Source organism: Psittacula echo (assembly GCF_963264785.1).
Source record: "Psittacula echo genome assembly, chromosome: 2".
NCBI classification, from domain to species: Eukaryota; Metazoa; Chordata; class Aves; order Psittaciformes; family Psittacidae; genus Psittacula; species Psittacula echo.
In genome coordinates this window covers 153861587-153876202 of record NC_137737.1, presented here as the reverse complement: position 1 = coordinate 153876202, position 14616 = coordinate 153861587, and the positions used below count along the sequence as shown (strand labels likewise).

General features: G+C 39.6%; 1 protein-coding gene across 4 annotated transcripts in view; it reads left to right on the top strand.

Annotated features, from left to right (window-relative positions):
* Positions 1–14040, top strand: part of ZFAT (zinc finger and AT-hook domain containing) — an 83299-nt gene extending 69259 nt beyond the window's left edge. The window contains exons 16-18 of one of the 4 annotated variants that reach the window (XR_013956317.1): positions 4407–7320; positions 13136–13202; positions 13333–14040. Coding sequence is in view for 1 of the 4 variants with exons in the window: in XM_080611920.1 (XP_080468046.1) it covers positions 4407–4646 (240 nt within the window). In the remaining 3 variants the exon portion in view is untranslated. Of the gene's footprint in view, positions 1–4406; positions 7650–13135 lie in introns of those variants that run through there. The other 3 variants (XR_013956318.1, XR_013956319.1, XM_080611920.1) reach the window with 3 other exon arrangements.
* The last annotated feature ends 576 nt before the right edge of the window (positions 14041–14616 follow it).

Genomic DNA, 14616 nt, shown 5'->3' with positions numbered 1-14616 from the left:
CTGTGTGTGTCTGTATGTGGTTTTCACACAATATATCCATATGTAAACTAGAACAGAGAGAGTTCAAATTATTCAAATGGCACTGAACAAAATGGTAGAGAAGCTGGTACATCATATATCATATATAAGGCTCTCTCTCATGATATAAATAGGAGCATCTGTAACCCAGTGTAAGGTTTCAAAATCCTGCAAGATCTCTGTGATTAATATTTCTTCTTCATGGTAAACTGAAAGGCAGCATTCAAACTGAAATAAAGGAAGAGGATTTGGAGTCTAGCCCAGCAAGACTATTTTAAACACTGTGGACCCGCAACTCCTGCTGACTTCAAAGAAAATTGAAGATATTATTTCTCAGGATGTGCTCTAGAATAAGCAAGAGGCTTTAGCATCTTACTGCAAGTATTTTTTTACTTTTTTTCAGGGAAGGGAAGAAGCATAAGTCATCTTCCTTAATGACTGGAATTAATTTGTCTCGCATTAAAAATACTTGATTGTTTTGAGAGGAAGCGATACCTCTAAGAGATGTCACTTATATGTATTTAGATGGTCCTCAGATATTTGAATTAAGAACATTTATAAGTTAGAAATGTTAAATTTCTTATGAAGACGTCAGGGGGGAAGTCCCTTTGGCTTTTGAGAGACACATTTATCTAGTAAAGAATTTCGATGCAGGTACTGAATCGATTTAATACACCAGCTGTTTGTGGCTTCAGCCACTTGCTGTCATTCTTCAGAGAAGGATAAGCAGCCAGATGCTTTTCAGCTGCCTCTCAAACAGAAAAGAGGTCTTGGATGTTAGTCTTCAAAAGATTTCAGATGCCAATAAAAAGAATTGAGTGTAGTGACTTCATTCATTCCGATGGCAGCTGTTCCACTGTTTCATCAATCTGAGGAATGTAAATTAACATTCCAAGATGATTCCCTGTGGAACGATCTAATAGGAACCAAGCAGAAGCATGTAAACATTGAACCGACTTGAAATGTAAATATCCAGAATAAGGCGGTGATTTATCAAACTAAAAGGGTTACAGATAGCTGTCCAATAAAGATACTGGAAGCTAGAACCATCAGAAATAAGGGCATTAGTCTTCTTTACCCTCCATGACAAGAGTAATAAAATCACATCGATAAAGTCAGGTAAGGAGGTTAAATTAACTTTCTTTATTGGCCATTTTCATTTCAAAAGCATATAAAACTGAAAAAATATTAGATTGCTACTATTGACTTGAATGAGATTCTGGTTTCATTTCATTTTCTTGTCAAGTGTGCTTTAGTTATTTTCCTTTCTTTGTTATTTATATACACTTACAAAACTGTATTCAAAATTATTTGCTGGTTTTGGTTTAAAATGACTGAAATGAGACTGTACAAGATCCTTCTCAGACTGTGTGATGTATTCTTGCAGCTCTTAGCAAACGTAGTGTAATTTTTCTGACTGAAAGCACATTGTCAGAGGATAACATAGAGTGCACTAACACAGGAGAACTTAGTGTGTATTAAATAATTGAAGGGCCAAATTTCAGACACCTCTGTGTGTTAGTGTGAGGGTCTTTATCATCAAGGGCTGTAATTGTGAGCTGATTCATAACAGGCTGTGAGATTTTAATTATGTAACCTCTTTAACTGCAGCTTCTCTCCTGAGTTTGCTGGTGATTAGACTTCTGTCTCCCTTTTACGATCTTCATTAGTAGATCTTGTGTATGTTCTTTCCTTTCATGCAGGAGCAGACACTGGAGCAGGAAAGTAGCCTCAGAGAAGCAGTAGCCTCAGGAGAGAGACAAGGACAGTTGTGAAAAGGGAGTCCTGTGTATGAATCACAACATTCCTATTGCTTTCAGTAGAACTTCCAGTTTCTTTAATAATGAAAAAAACAAAAATGAGAAGGGTAGGGAGGAACAAGAGAAGGAATTTAACAGTGCTGTTTCTTTTAGTGATTTAGCTCCTTGCTTTTCAAAGAGGGGCTCAAGCTTCCATTGGGAAAGGGTACTTTGTTGGTTCCCATATTTTATGACAACATGAATTAGCTTTTCTGAGGGTAGTTGCAAATCTTACTGTATCAAGGCAAGCGTCCAGCCAGCAGAAGTTGTTTAAAGTAACTTTCAATTAAAATGTTCAGATATGCTTGGTAAAAGAAATAGAACATGGAAAGGACTTCAGCCCATTCCTGTCGTTTTATCCCTATACTCTGAATCCAGTGCAACAAAGCCAGAATCAGCATGAGTAGGTACGATTGTGTCATTGCATTAAGGTCAGTAACAATGGCAAGATTCCCTTTAGGTGTTAAATCTTTCACCAGGTAAAAACCCACATATATTTCATTGATATATTACAGGCATACTGACTCTCAGGCCTCCATATAATTTAACACCTGAGCACACTTGTTGAAGAAAAGGCTTTGTATAGCCTGATGGATTGAGTGAAAGTTCAAAGTGAAGTCCTGAGGGATTTGTGCGTGTCTGAAATCTTCAACTGACAGATACTTTAAACATGGAATAAAAAGACAGTGTACAACAATGGAAATGGTTGCTTAGGGAAAAAAGGGAAATTAGGAAAGAGCAGCAGGAAAACAAACATATAGAACCCTTTTTCTCCTTGCTGGCCTGTAAGGAGTCAAACACATGCTTGGAACCTCTTCTGTAGTTCTCTCCTTCTGTTGCCACTCCCCTCTTAAGCAGCAATACTGATGTTAACTATATTTTCTTGAACTTGATACATGATCATCCCCCTGAACTGGGCACTGGTGAGGCCTCAACTCCAATCCTGTGTTCAGTTCTGGAACCCTCACTGCAAGAAAGACACTGAGGTGCTTGAGTGGGGACAGAAAAGGGCGATGGAGCTGGTGAAGGGCCTGGAGCACAATGGGGAACGGCTGAGGGACCTGGAGAGGGGTTAGTCTGGAGAAAGGAAGGCTCAGGGGGCACCTTATCTCTCTCCACAACTGCCTGAAAGGAGGATGGAGTGAGGTGGGGGATCATTTCTCCCACGTAACAAGCGATAGGACAAGAGGAAATAGATTGACCTTGCACCAGGAGACATTTACATTGGATACTAGGAAAAATTTCTTCCCTGAAAGGGTTGTCAAGCACTGGAACAGGCTGTCCAGGGAAGTGGTGCCATCCCCATCCCTGGATGTATTTAAAAGATGTGTGGATGTGGTGCTTCGGGACATGGTTTAGTGGTGGGCTTGGCAATGCTGAGTTAGCATTTGGACTTGATCACAGATGATCGATGAGACAGTGACTGTTATACACAGGGTGCAGAGGCTTTAGAACTCATGGTTTATGTTCAGGAAGCTATGCAGCCAGTAGAAGAATCAGCTGTGGAACAATCACTGCAGGAGCTCTAGAAAATAAAGGAGATAGCTACTTGATTTGCCAAAGCCAAAAGTTTGGGGTTTTTTTCCTAGACAAAAGCAAGCAAACGTACAGATTTTTAAAGGTCTTTTCCAATCTAAACAATTCTGTGGTTCTGTGAAATGCAACAGCTCTCTCCACTGAACACAGGGAGTGGTAATGTATTGAAAACATCTAAGAAATGCCTTTGCATATACCTTGCATACCAAAAAATTGCTATTCCATTCTGTCCTCAAAAGTACATGATATTATCACTAACTTGTGGGAATGCAGTTCCTCCACATGACTTACAGGTTTTGATGTGTTTTTACTGGCCTGGAGTACTTTGCATAGAAATTCTGTATGGATGTGTTAAGTAATATTTGTTCTTGGATTCCTGTAAGTACTGTATGTTAATAATTGACAGGCAGCTGTTTGAGCTCTTTGCAGTGCGATTCCAAATTGTATTGGCTTTTTCTTTTTGACAGGAAGCAGAATGTTCAGTAAAAATGCTGTTATTTTCAATTGTTTCTGTCACTGCCCTTTGAATAATGTACAAATTGCTGCTTCACAAACAGGGGTCTTAGGAGTCTGTTTCAGTAATATTTATATTTCACAGCTTTCTAATGAAAGTCTATTAAGGTTTACAATGAACAATGGGTTGGATAAGGAAAAAAAAAAGAGAAAGAGATGGGTACACCAGATGTGGTTTCATGTGTTTTTTGATGCATTCTCATCTCACTGTTACTAGAGGAATTGTTTGACTTGAGATTTATTTCGGTAAGAGCAGATTTGAATGAACGACGGCTTAAAGATTAAAGCTGTCCGCAAAGACCTACATTGTGGAACTATGCAGCTCCCTGTGCATATCACTGAGATGCTGCATTGCTGCTTTCAGTATTCTGTCTCTACGCTTACTAATCAGAAGTGCTCACAACAAATTCTTGTAAGACTGACATTTGCTTTCAAAATGACCTGATTGCTAATTTCTGTGCTGTGTTTCCAGTAATCATCACGATACCGGGTACTTCTCGAAAAGGTGAAATTCCTGTAACCTCTTCAATTTCTCCTTAGGTAAAAGAAGAGGAGCAATCAGCCAACCACACTTTGATGATTCAAGAGACGCTGCAGCAGGCTTCAGTGGAGCTCTCTGAGCAGCATCACCTGGTAGTTTCATCAGATGAAGTGGAGGGGATTGAGACAGTCACTGTCTATACGCAGGGAGGAGAGGCTTCAGAATTCATAGTTTATGTTCAGGAAGCTGTGCAGCCTGTAGAAGAGCAAACTGTGGAACAAACAGTGCAAGAGCTCTAGAGAACAGAGGAAATGGCTACTTGATTTGCCAAAGCCAAAAGTTTGGGGTTTTTTTTTCCTACACAAAAGTAAGCAAACTGACATTTTTAGTTAATTTGTGAAGTGCGACCTTGTTACTAGATAGTGATCTGACTGGTTAGATTGTATCAGTAACTTACATTATGTACAAAACCTCCTCAGACTTTCTGTATATAAGAAATCATAGATTCACAGAATGGTTTGGATTGGAATGGACCTTGAAGTTCATCCAGTTCCAACTCCCTGCCGTGGGCAGGGACACTTTCCACTAGAGCAGGTTGCTCCAAGCCCTGTCCAGCCTCGCCTTGAACACTGCCAGGGATGGAGCAGCCACAGCTTCTCTGGGCAGCCTGGGCCAGGGCCTCACCACCCTCACTGGGAAGAATTTCTTCCTTACATCTAATCTAAATCTACCCTCTTTCAGTTTAAAGCCGTTTCCCCATGTCCTATCCCAACATGCCCTTGTAAAAAATCCCTCTCCGGCTTTCCTGTCAGCCCCTTTAGGTACTAGAAGTCTCCTGTGAGGTTCCCCAGGAGCTGCATTCTCCCTTCTCTTTATCAGTCTGTTTTCCTAGGAGAGGTGCTCCAGCCCTCTGATCATCTTCATGGCCCTCTCTCTCACTTCATTCCTGTAAACCCCCAGAAAGACTGGTCAAAACCATGTTATCCCATGACAATAAAGTATCCTATAAAAAGGTAGCTAGAATGCCTAGAAAAGTCCTCACGTCCCATTTTATACATATTTAATATGTGCTTAATTCACTGGAAGCACAGTTATTTTCTTTAAATTGCAAGGGTTCTTGTTTCTGAGTACATGCCTAGAACGTGTTTGCCACGTTGAGGGTCTAGCCCATACAAAGCCTCAAGACTTTAATTAGAAACATACCACAGATGGGCTGCAATTGTGAGATGATCCTTTGAGTTTGGGAGGTATTTAAAAGCCATATGTGATAATTCTGGGTACCAGTTCAATGTCTTTTATTTAGCTAATTGAATAATGATATTCCACTGGATAAATACCTGTCCAGTACCATATGATGAAACCAAATCTGTCAAATCAATGAAATATTCTTATGTTAGTACAAAAAAAATTATATTCAAATTACTCAAAAATTATATTCAAATAATTTGTAAATGCTATAAAAGATGTATGTTCATATGTTTTAAACAGATAAGTTTGTAAATATGGTTGTGTGAAAGAACTTGTATAAAAAGCTTAAGTAAATATTGAGAGGAATCTAGATATTCTTAATTATGCATGTATATAGTTCCGGATTTTAATTCCTGAATCTTGAATTGTTTCTGATTTAATATTTTTGAATTTGAGCTATAAAAGTTATTAATGAATAACAAAATTGTCATGTTGTCTTCTAATGCTCTGATTTCTTGAGTTGGTTGTCTGCCCCTTCTAATTCTGCTGGATTCTGTTAAGGCTGTGCAGAATCAGAGTACAAACGTTTAGTGGTAGCTTCTCTCTTAACTGTGGCGATTAGGGATGGAAAAGAACTGAAAATCATTTGACATTGGTGGTAGTTATGTTTCCTCTGGTTTAATCTTGAAAGTGCCCAAGATGCCCCTGGGACATTATGTTTGGATGACGACCTTTTTGCCATTTGGCGTAACTAGCCAGAGCTGGTCACAGATGTGAGTATTGATTTCTTGTATCTTCAGTAATCTTGACTAGAATGGGCCATGAAGTGTTTAGTAACATTCGCAGCATGATAGAAAGTGATGCACCAAATGTATCAACTTGATTAATCAGCTGAAGAAACTTTGGGTTTGTAATTACTGGCTAAAAGTCAGTGTTGATATGCAAGAATAATGCTTTCTGTTAGCTAACAGAGAAGAAAGCAGCCTGAAAAAGTTTTCTTAGAATTTACTGAAATATTCATGGCCCACTTGTGGTTAAAACCACATTTGGAAGAGCATCATAATCGTATGAGGTGAGACAGCTATGTTCTTAACCTAAAACCTTTCTGAATCAATTCAACAATGTATTGTATTATTATCACCTGACTGGGGTAGGAAAACAGAAATGTGTTTTGCTATGCATCACTCAAGAGTTCTTAAGTAAATTATTTCCAGTTTGACTCAGTACTTACATCTGTGAGAGGCAAGTCTGCATTTGGAGGAAGGGTTTTGATTTGGGGCTTTTTTGTTGATTTTAATTCCACTATGTCATGACCATGCATACTTAATGTGATTTAAGGTGTGATTTATGAGTTATATCAGATTTTCCTACACTAAAGCATAAACATTTTTGTTAATTTAATTTATCCCTTTTTTTAAAATGTTATTTCTTTAAAAAATACTTTTCAATTTGGGGCTTAACTCTGCTTGGAAATGCAATGGTTGGAAACATAGGAGGTCTAAGTCAGGTAGGACTGTCCGCTGTGTTGTGTACTGCACATTGATTTCTCCCCTCCATAACGAATACATTTTCTTCTTTCTAGAATAGCAACATCTGTAATGCTACCAGGAGATAAGTACTTCCTCTTTAATGCAAGCAATGGTACTTTACAAAGTGAATGTCCAAAGATTTGCATTTTTTCAGAAGCACAAATTAAACAAAGAGCTTTATTTATACCAGGCGCTTGTTTGGAGAGGCCATGGCTGCTCCAGTTGTCTTTCGTCTGGATTTAGAACAACCAAGAAGGTAAGAATTAAATCTATAGCTTGACAAGCTCTGCTTCTGTTAGCACCTAAACAGCACAGATTGGTTCTGGTGTAGATTCACCTCCTTTTATCCAGTTAATCTTATCTGAGGGTTAAGTGACCTTTTCAGTTCAGGGATACAAGCTGTTACTGTTTTGTTAGTCAAGTAGCTCCTGTTTCTGCAGATTATACATTCTTCCCACACCCCAGTCATTTTCATTAGCATTTACTACACTATATGATCTTCTGTTTTTTCCTCTTTTTTTGACACCTGAAGAGTATTCTGGCTTTAGGCTAACACTTGGCAAATATTAGTCTTTCAAAGCCTATGCATGCATAAATCGAGTAACTCATCTGCACAGCTGAGAACACACAAATGTTTCTGGGACTGTGTTGAGCATGGAATGGAGATAGGTCTTGGAAGCAAAGAATGAAAAAGGAAACTGCAAATTATTTTAGTGGCAGCAGAGTCTTATTTAATGCAAGGTAGGATTATTGTGCTTGAAGTTGTCTTCTTCAAAAGGTCTTACTAGGAACTAACTAGGAGCATTACTTCCGGAAAGACCTCATGTTACAGGATGGTATAAGCATCTGTGCGCAAAGGGGAAGATTTGGACCTCACAGGGCAAAAGGCACAGGAGAGGGCATGGGAAAGGGAGGTTCCAAAGTATTTCACATCCCTAATTTATTATATCCACAGAAGGTAATATCTCTTTCCTGAGTAGAGAAGAAGATGGCATCTGCCTACTTTTCTGATGTGGTTTGGTTTCTGTGGCTGGTTGTGGTTCCTCTAGATCCCAGCACTGTTTCTGGATTTAACCAGTGATTGTAGCATCCTAACTTACATGAAGCTGCACTAATAGAGGCTTTGTACAGGGTCTGTATCCCTCACCTGCAGTCCATGGGACAAAAAAAGAAAGGAACCACATAATTCTACTTTGCTGTTTTACCTCAAATTTGGGTTTTATGAAATCACAGCTAGAGATAGGAGTACTACAGAAATGATAATGTTAGACCAATTGTCCCTACTATAACAAGGAATTACACTCTTTGAGTATATATACCTCAATGCTTTTATTTGCGTGTTTTCAACCGATTATAGAAGGAACATTGCTGCAAGTCTATTTTCAGAATGCTGTAATAAATTCCTTCTAAAACTATGAAGTTTTGGGCCCACACAACATCCTAGCACTGCCATACAGAATATGACACTTAATCTGTTTGGTCTTAATAAAGGAAAAGAAAAATGCTTTCACATTGCAATAAATTTGCTCACAACATGGCCATGTGCTTTACAAACTTAAAAACAACCCAAGTCAAAATACATAGAAAGCCCCTGCATCTCAAGAATGAACAAGTACTGTTAGCACAGCAAAGAAAGGAAGAAAGTAGCAGAAATAATATTGCAGGATACTCAAATTCAGATGCTTTAAGATCCAAGTGTTTGGCATGTGAGGAAAACTTTCAGGATCAGGACATGATTGTTGAACTCTTTGTGCCTGCCTGTGAAGAAGGTTTAACATCAGCCGCTCCAGATTGTTGAAGCTAAAGTAGTTGATGGAGATGTGAAAATTCACCAAGTGAGGAAATTTTAGGCACCTGGTCCTTCTCCATATCAAGCTCTTGGGATAAAAGCATCCTGAATACTCAAGACTGACCACTTTGGGAGAACTCTTTTCCAAAGTCACACCTAATCTTTTATGGAGGTAAAAGAATTATCAACCAGTCTTATGCCTTAAAAGACTGCAAGCTTGTCTTTCAGTGCCTTGCTTAAATGTGGAGTTGCGTTTATGTAAGAACAGTGAGGTTCAACTAAGGACTCTGCAACTGGAATTGAACATTGAGTTTTGTGTTTTACTTCTTTTGCTTGAAAATAATGGTGACTTATCAGAGTGCACATAGAGCTGGGTGAAACAGATGGTGTAACCAAATCGGAGTAAATGGGTTGTTACAGTTTGTTTTGTGGTTTGTGGCTGTGGAGTTTTCTTAATTGCAGTTAATTACCAGATTACAGTTTCTGCTTTTTGAAGGGATGTTTGAGCTGGATGTCAGGGTTTCAACAGGGAAAGACATGAGCTCATTTGCAGACTGCATCATTAGCAACAATGTGGTTTCTTGAGGTAATGCTAATAATACAGTCCTTGTGATAAACTGCAATGTTCTTTTCCCATTTGTAATGTGATGACAGTGAGGTTACTGAGTTGTACTGCACATGGCTTGACAGCTTCTCAGTTTGCATTTCCAGCTTTCCCATCATTAGCAAACATCATTTCCATCAGTAGCAGCACTACTGCCTTTGTCTTTATTTCTTCCTTGAAATGAGGACAACTTTTCATCTTGGAAGACTTTCATGTTCACTCAGTCACAGAGGTGTATTTTGGCACATCCTGAGAGTATTAAGCTTGATATTATGACATAAATATGCAGTATCATACTAATCTCTACTATAATTTTAAAGGTAAAGGTAGTTCGTTAGGTTCATGCGTTCCTATTCTCAACAGAAACTTACCAGTATTAGACTTTAAGGGATTAAAAGCAGTGCCTCATATTTCAAAGGACTGCAAATTACAGAGCCCTTATTCTATTTTCCTAACAAAATATTCTGTTGAAGTCTGTTGTGTTTCCCCATTAATCTTGAAGACAGTTGAGGCAAAGAAAGGAAACCATCAAATTTCTCTCTTGCTAAATTCTAATGGATAAAAATGCTCTGCTTGTACATAAACATAATCCTGTGGATCTGAAGCCTTGGAATTGAATTCTGCTTTGTACAGGACTGGAGATTGCTGGAATCAATTACTGGGGGTTACTGGAGATTCAGCCTGGAGAAGAGAAGGCTGTGTGGAGACCTCAGAGCAGCCTTCCAGTAACTGAAGGGGGCTTATAAGGATGCTGGGGAGGGACTCTTCATTAGGTACTGTAGAGATGGGACAAGGGGTAACGGGTTCAAACTTAAACAGGGGAAGTTTAGATTGGATATAAGGAAGAAATTCTTTACTGTGAGGGTGGTGAGGCACTGGAATGGGTTGCCCAAGGAAGTTGTGAATGCTCCATCCCTGGCAGTGTTCAAGGCCAGGTTGGATGAGGCCTTGGGTGGCATGGTTTAGTGTGAGGTGTCCCTGCCCATGGCACGGGAGTTGGAACTTGATGATCTCAAGGTCCTTTCCAACCCTAACTATTCTATGATTCTGTGATTCTATGAAATAGACTACCTTAGCTGCAGCAGCATCTGGATGGCGAGCGACTCCAGATAGTCAGTGTATTCCTACTCTTCAGCTGAAGAGTTCAAGAGCTGCTTGCTTGGTTTTGTGCAGCTACCTGTTTTTATCTCTCTGCTTTCTAAATGAAGTTTAATGTGCCTAATAAATTTTACATTAATATCTAAACCCTTTGGATAAAGGAAAGGAGGTTCAAAGGAAGATGGAGCTAGGAGGTGGCTGGTCTCTTTTCCCAAGTAACAGTTGATAGGACAAGAGGCAATGGCCTCAAGCTGCACCAGGGGAGGTTTAGAGTGGATATTAGGAATGGTTTATTCACTGAGAGGGTGGTCAGGCATTGGAACAGGCTGCCCAGGGCAGTGGTAGAATCACCGTCCCTGAAGTGTTCACATCAGTTGAGCAGGTGATTGATACCAAGTGCCCACATGCACCTTCATCAACAATACGTAAGGATTTCACCAAAGGAGAATGGGCAGGGTTTAATATGCTACAAAAACATGGGATGATGAGAACGCTGTCAAGGAAAAGAAACTCTAGGACAAATAACAGGATTAACGTCTTGTTGGGGAGAGATACTAGCTTAGAAGGTAGGACCTGAAACAGCAGAAGCCGCCCTCCGTGAGTTGCTCGTGTCGTTGAGCAAAATACAGCCAGACATTAGGAATGAGCCTGGTGGGAAGAGCAGGGCAACTGACCTCAAAGGTTTCTCTTACACATCAGGTTTCTGAGCATTTAATAATAGCGAAGGAGAACAAAATGACATAAGGCCTTTCTCCCATTCAGAGCCACACCGAACAAGGATGCTTGTCAGAGCTTACTTGGAAGGAATTGATGGGATGGGCTTTAATGGGATGTGAAATAAGAGCAAAATTGTCACTTTGACAAACTAAAGAATAACAAAATAAATTTGTTATTCTTATGTCACTTATTCCTCATTGAAAAGTCCAGCATAAGTCTCGAAGAGAGTACTGGCTGCCAGTAAAATACAGAAGTACAAAATAAACATCTCTGACAGTGCCATAAATGCCCTTTTTATTCTCCATAAAAATATTTTTACAGTCTTGTTTGTTGAAGGTGGATGAAGAGGGGAATTACAGTCACTGCATTGCACAGAGCTCTGCCTGGCTTTGGGAGTGCTATAAATTTTTCTGGAAGGCTGGAAATATCTTTATCAGCCTCGGTAAATTAAAAGGGATCAAAAGGTCTTCAGTGTTTTGGAATGAAATCAAGCTATTAATGGGAATTTATAGAACAAGCTTTGTTGTGTGGTTTTCTTCAAAGAATGTTATCATCTGGAAAATAAGAGATCATTTTGTGTCATGAACCCTAATGAAATACACTGCAAGTGTATTTTACATGAACACCAAAGATACATGGGAATGAGAGCATAGAAGCTACCTCATCCCTAATATTCTTTATGAGCTAGCAATGAAACAGAGGACAAACCATTACAGTGGATTACAGAGGCAGTCAATGCTTTTACAGTTTGTTTTGCAAATGGTGCCCCTTTTTGATTAGCCTTGATAGCATTCATTTTGCTACTACCATTAGAAGTGAAAATACTTTTGGGGAGCTGAAAGTTGAATGAGCTTGGGTATTAAAAACACAGTCTAGACTTCCTTAGTGCTCGTTCAAAGGATTCTGTATATTAAAGGAGTTTACCTTCTCTGAGATAGATCCGGCTTCTTAAACAGAAGGCACCAAGATGTGGATGATGTGTGATTTAACGCAAACGCAAACCATTTCACTGGGGCTGACACCACAAGGGTGTATGAATTTGTGTGTAGATCACCCTCCCCGTGATTTAGAAGGACTAGTTAAATACCTGATTTAGAAAGTAATAATTGAGCCTGCCAATAAAAGTAATAATGTGAGGCTGCCAATTGCACATGCAATAATTGCATGTGTTGGGAGCATGTATCATGAAAATGGGAACCAATGGAATTACACCACTTCTCAGGAGGTTTTAGAGATTGAGAGGAGCAGCTAATGTGGCTAAACCCAAAATTAGCTATGCATATGTAAAGAGTATAAAACATCAGCACACAAACCCCAGAACTAATTCTCCAGTGCCAATGAGCTTGGGGCTCATCACCACTAAGTGAGCATCCAATGGCACAGTGGATCGAGGTTGGAGCTCGGTAGTAATGGCATGCGTATTTTCCTAGGGTAAATGAACAACTAATAGTAAAGCATTTCTCCCTAGATGTAACTTTTGCTTACATTGTTACTCAAAAGTTAAAAAGCCGTCTATAATAAGCTTGTCTGCTGACTGCAAGTGGTGTCCCAATCCTTCTGAGCCCTTCTTGCCATCCTTCTTTGTCATTTGTAAGATAAAAATAGTAGAGAGTAAAGCAGCATCTTTAGTTAGTGACAGGTACCTGCATCTTAAATAAGGATGCAATTCGTTTTTTGAATGAAAATGATTTAGTAATCTTAAAAAGGAAACTGATAGGATGGTGGTCTTGAAGATTGCATGGATATACAAGTCCTGGTTGTGAGAGGTGAGGAGTGCTTTGAAGTGTTGAATATTATGACTTATTTGAAAATCAAGCAGTAGGTAACAAAACCTGCGCTCAAGTCTTTTTTCTCCTTTATTAGCATGGCTGTCAAGAGCACTTGCCTACATCATGACTGGTTTAACCATATGCTTATTAAGCATGCATAAGTAAGTACAACAGACAACTGACAGACAACAGAAGTATTTTGGGAGCTGGGATCAACATTGGAAATGCCGTGGATATTTTAGGAACTTGCCTGGCCTTGTTTCCTAAAAGGACCTTGGACCTCGGTTGTAGGTAGCTTGTCTCCAGTCCTGCCTCTGCTCCAGTCTCCTGGATGGACCTCAGACCTTCCCTGCAGCTTTCTCTGCAGCCGTGCTTCCTGCTCAGTCTCCTGCTGCTCCTCACTGTGTTCTCTGGGTGAATCTTGGACCTGATTCATCATCTTGCCTTGTCTGGGACTGCAGATGGAGCCTGTTACAACCATCCAGCTCTGTCCATGCAGCTTCAGGTCTGACTGATAAGATGAATAAAGCAGTTGGACCTTAGTGCGTGATGGGCTTGTGAGTGCTACTGCAGTATGAATATGTGGGAATAATTAGCTTGAGCATTTAAGCATGTCTAATGTTCTCTGGGGCGTTTACATAGCTGCAAAGCACAAATACAAGCCAAAGCAAGTCCATCTATCCCTATTATCTATCTATCTATACAAAGAGATATATACACGATAGCTATATATATCCCTATATCTATATATACCCATAGTATATATACTTTATCTATGTATATTTGTAAGTCATTTGAACATTGTTTTCCTAAACGCTTTTTGAATTTGTATTGTAAAATCAGAACTTCAAATCTAAATCCCAAATTAAGTTGTTTGGCATTAAAAAGAAGCCTGGAAAATTAATTCATCGATACATTAGGAACTTGGATGACATCTTCCACACTTTATCTAGCTATTCTAAGGCCTGAGGTGCCACTGAAACGTCACTGAAAGTTTGAAAGGAGAATGTTGCCTTAATGCAAAGTAATCTGCATATTAATTACTGTCACGCAGCTGATGCAGTGGGCTCCAGCTAGATTCATCCCCTTTAAATCACTTTAATCCTTTGCAAGCTTGCAAAAGTAATTATTCTGCATTTCCATCTAACACTGTGTAATAAAAACTTCAGTCTGTTCATCTCCTGCTCCAGCCCCACAGTGACCTTTCTGCACATACACCAGCAACGCTGACTGCAATTAATTCCTTCTCTCATTGGGAACCTTCTTACATTGATCTACTCTCCATAAACGATGGTAAACTTACCTGCTGGATTGCCCTTTGAACAATGTCTGTCTCTCATTTTTACTTCCAGCAAACACAGCGTTTGGGTCATGCATTCCATGGCATGGCTTCTTGTTCAGCGTGTGCAACACATTGCCATTGATTTCTGGTTGCTTTTCCCTGCCGTGGCCAGCACGGTGCTCTCTGGGAGTGAAGCAGCTTCTCTGCATCTGCTCTGTGTGTTCCATTTCTGCCTTGGCAACGGTAACTTCTGTGCAGCTTAATTTTCCTTTGGCTGCATTTGTCTGCTTTAT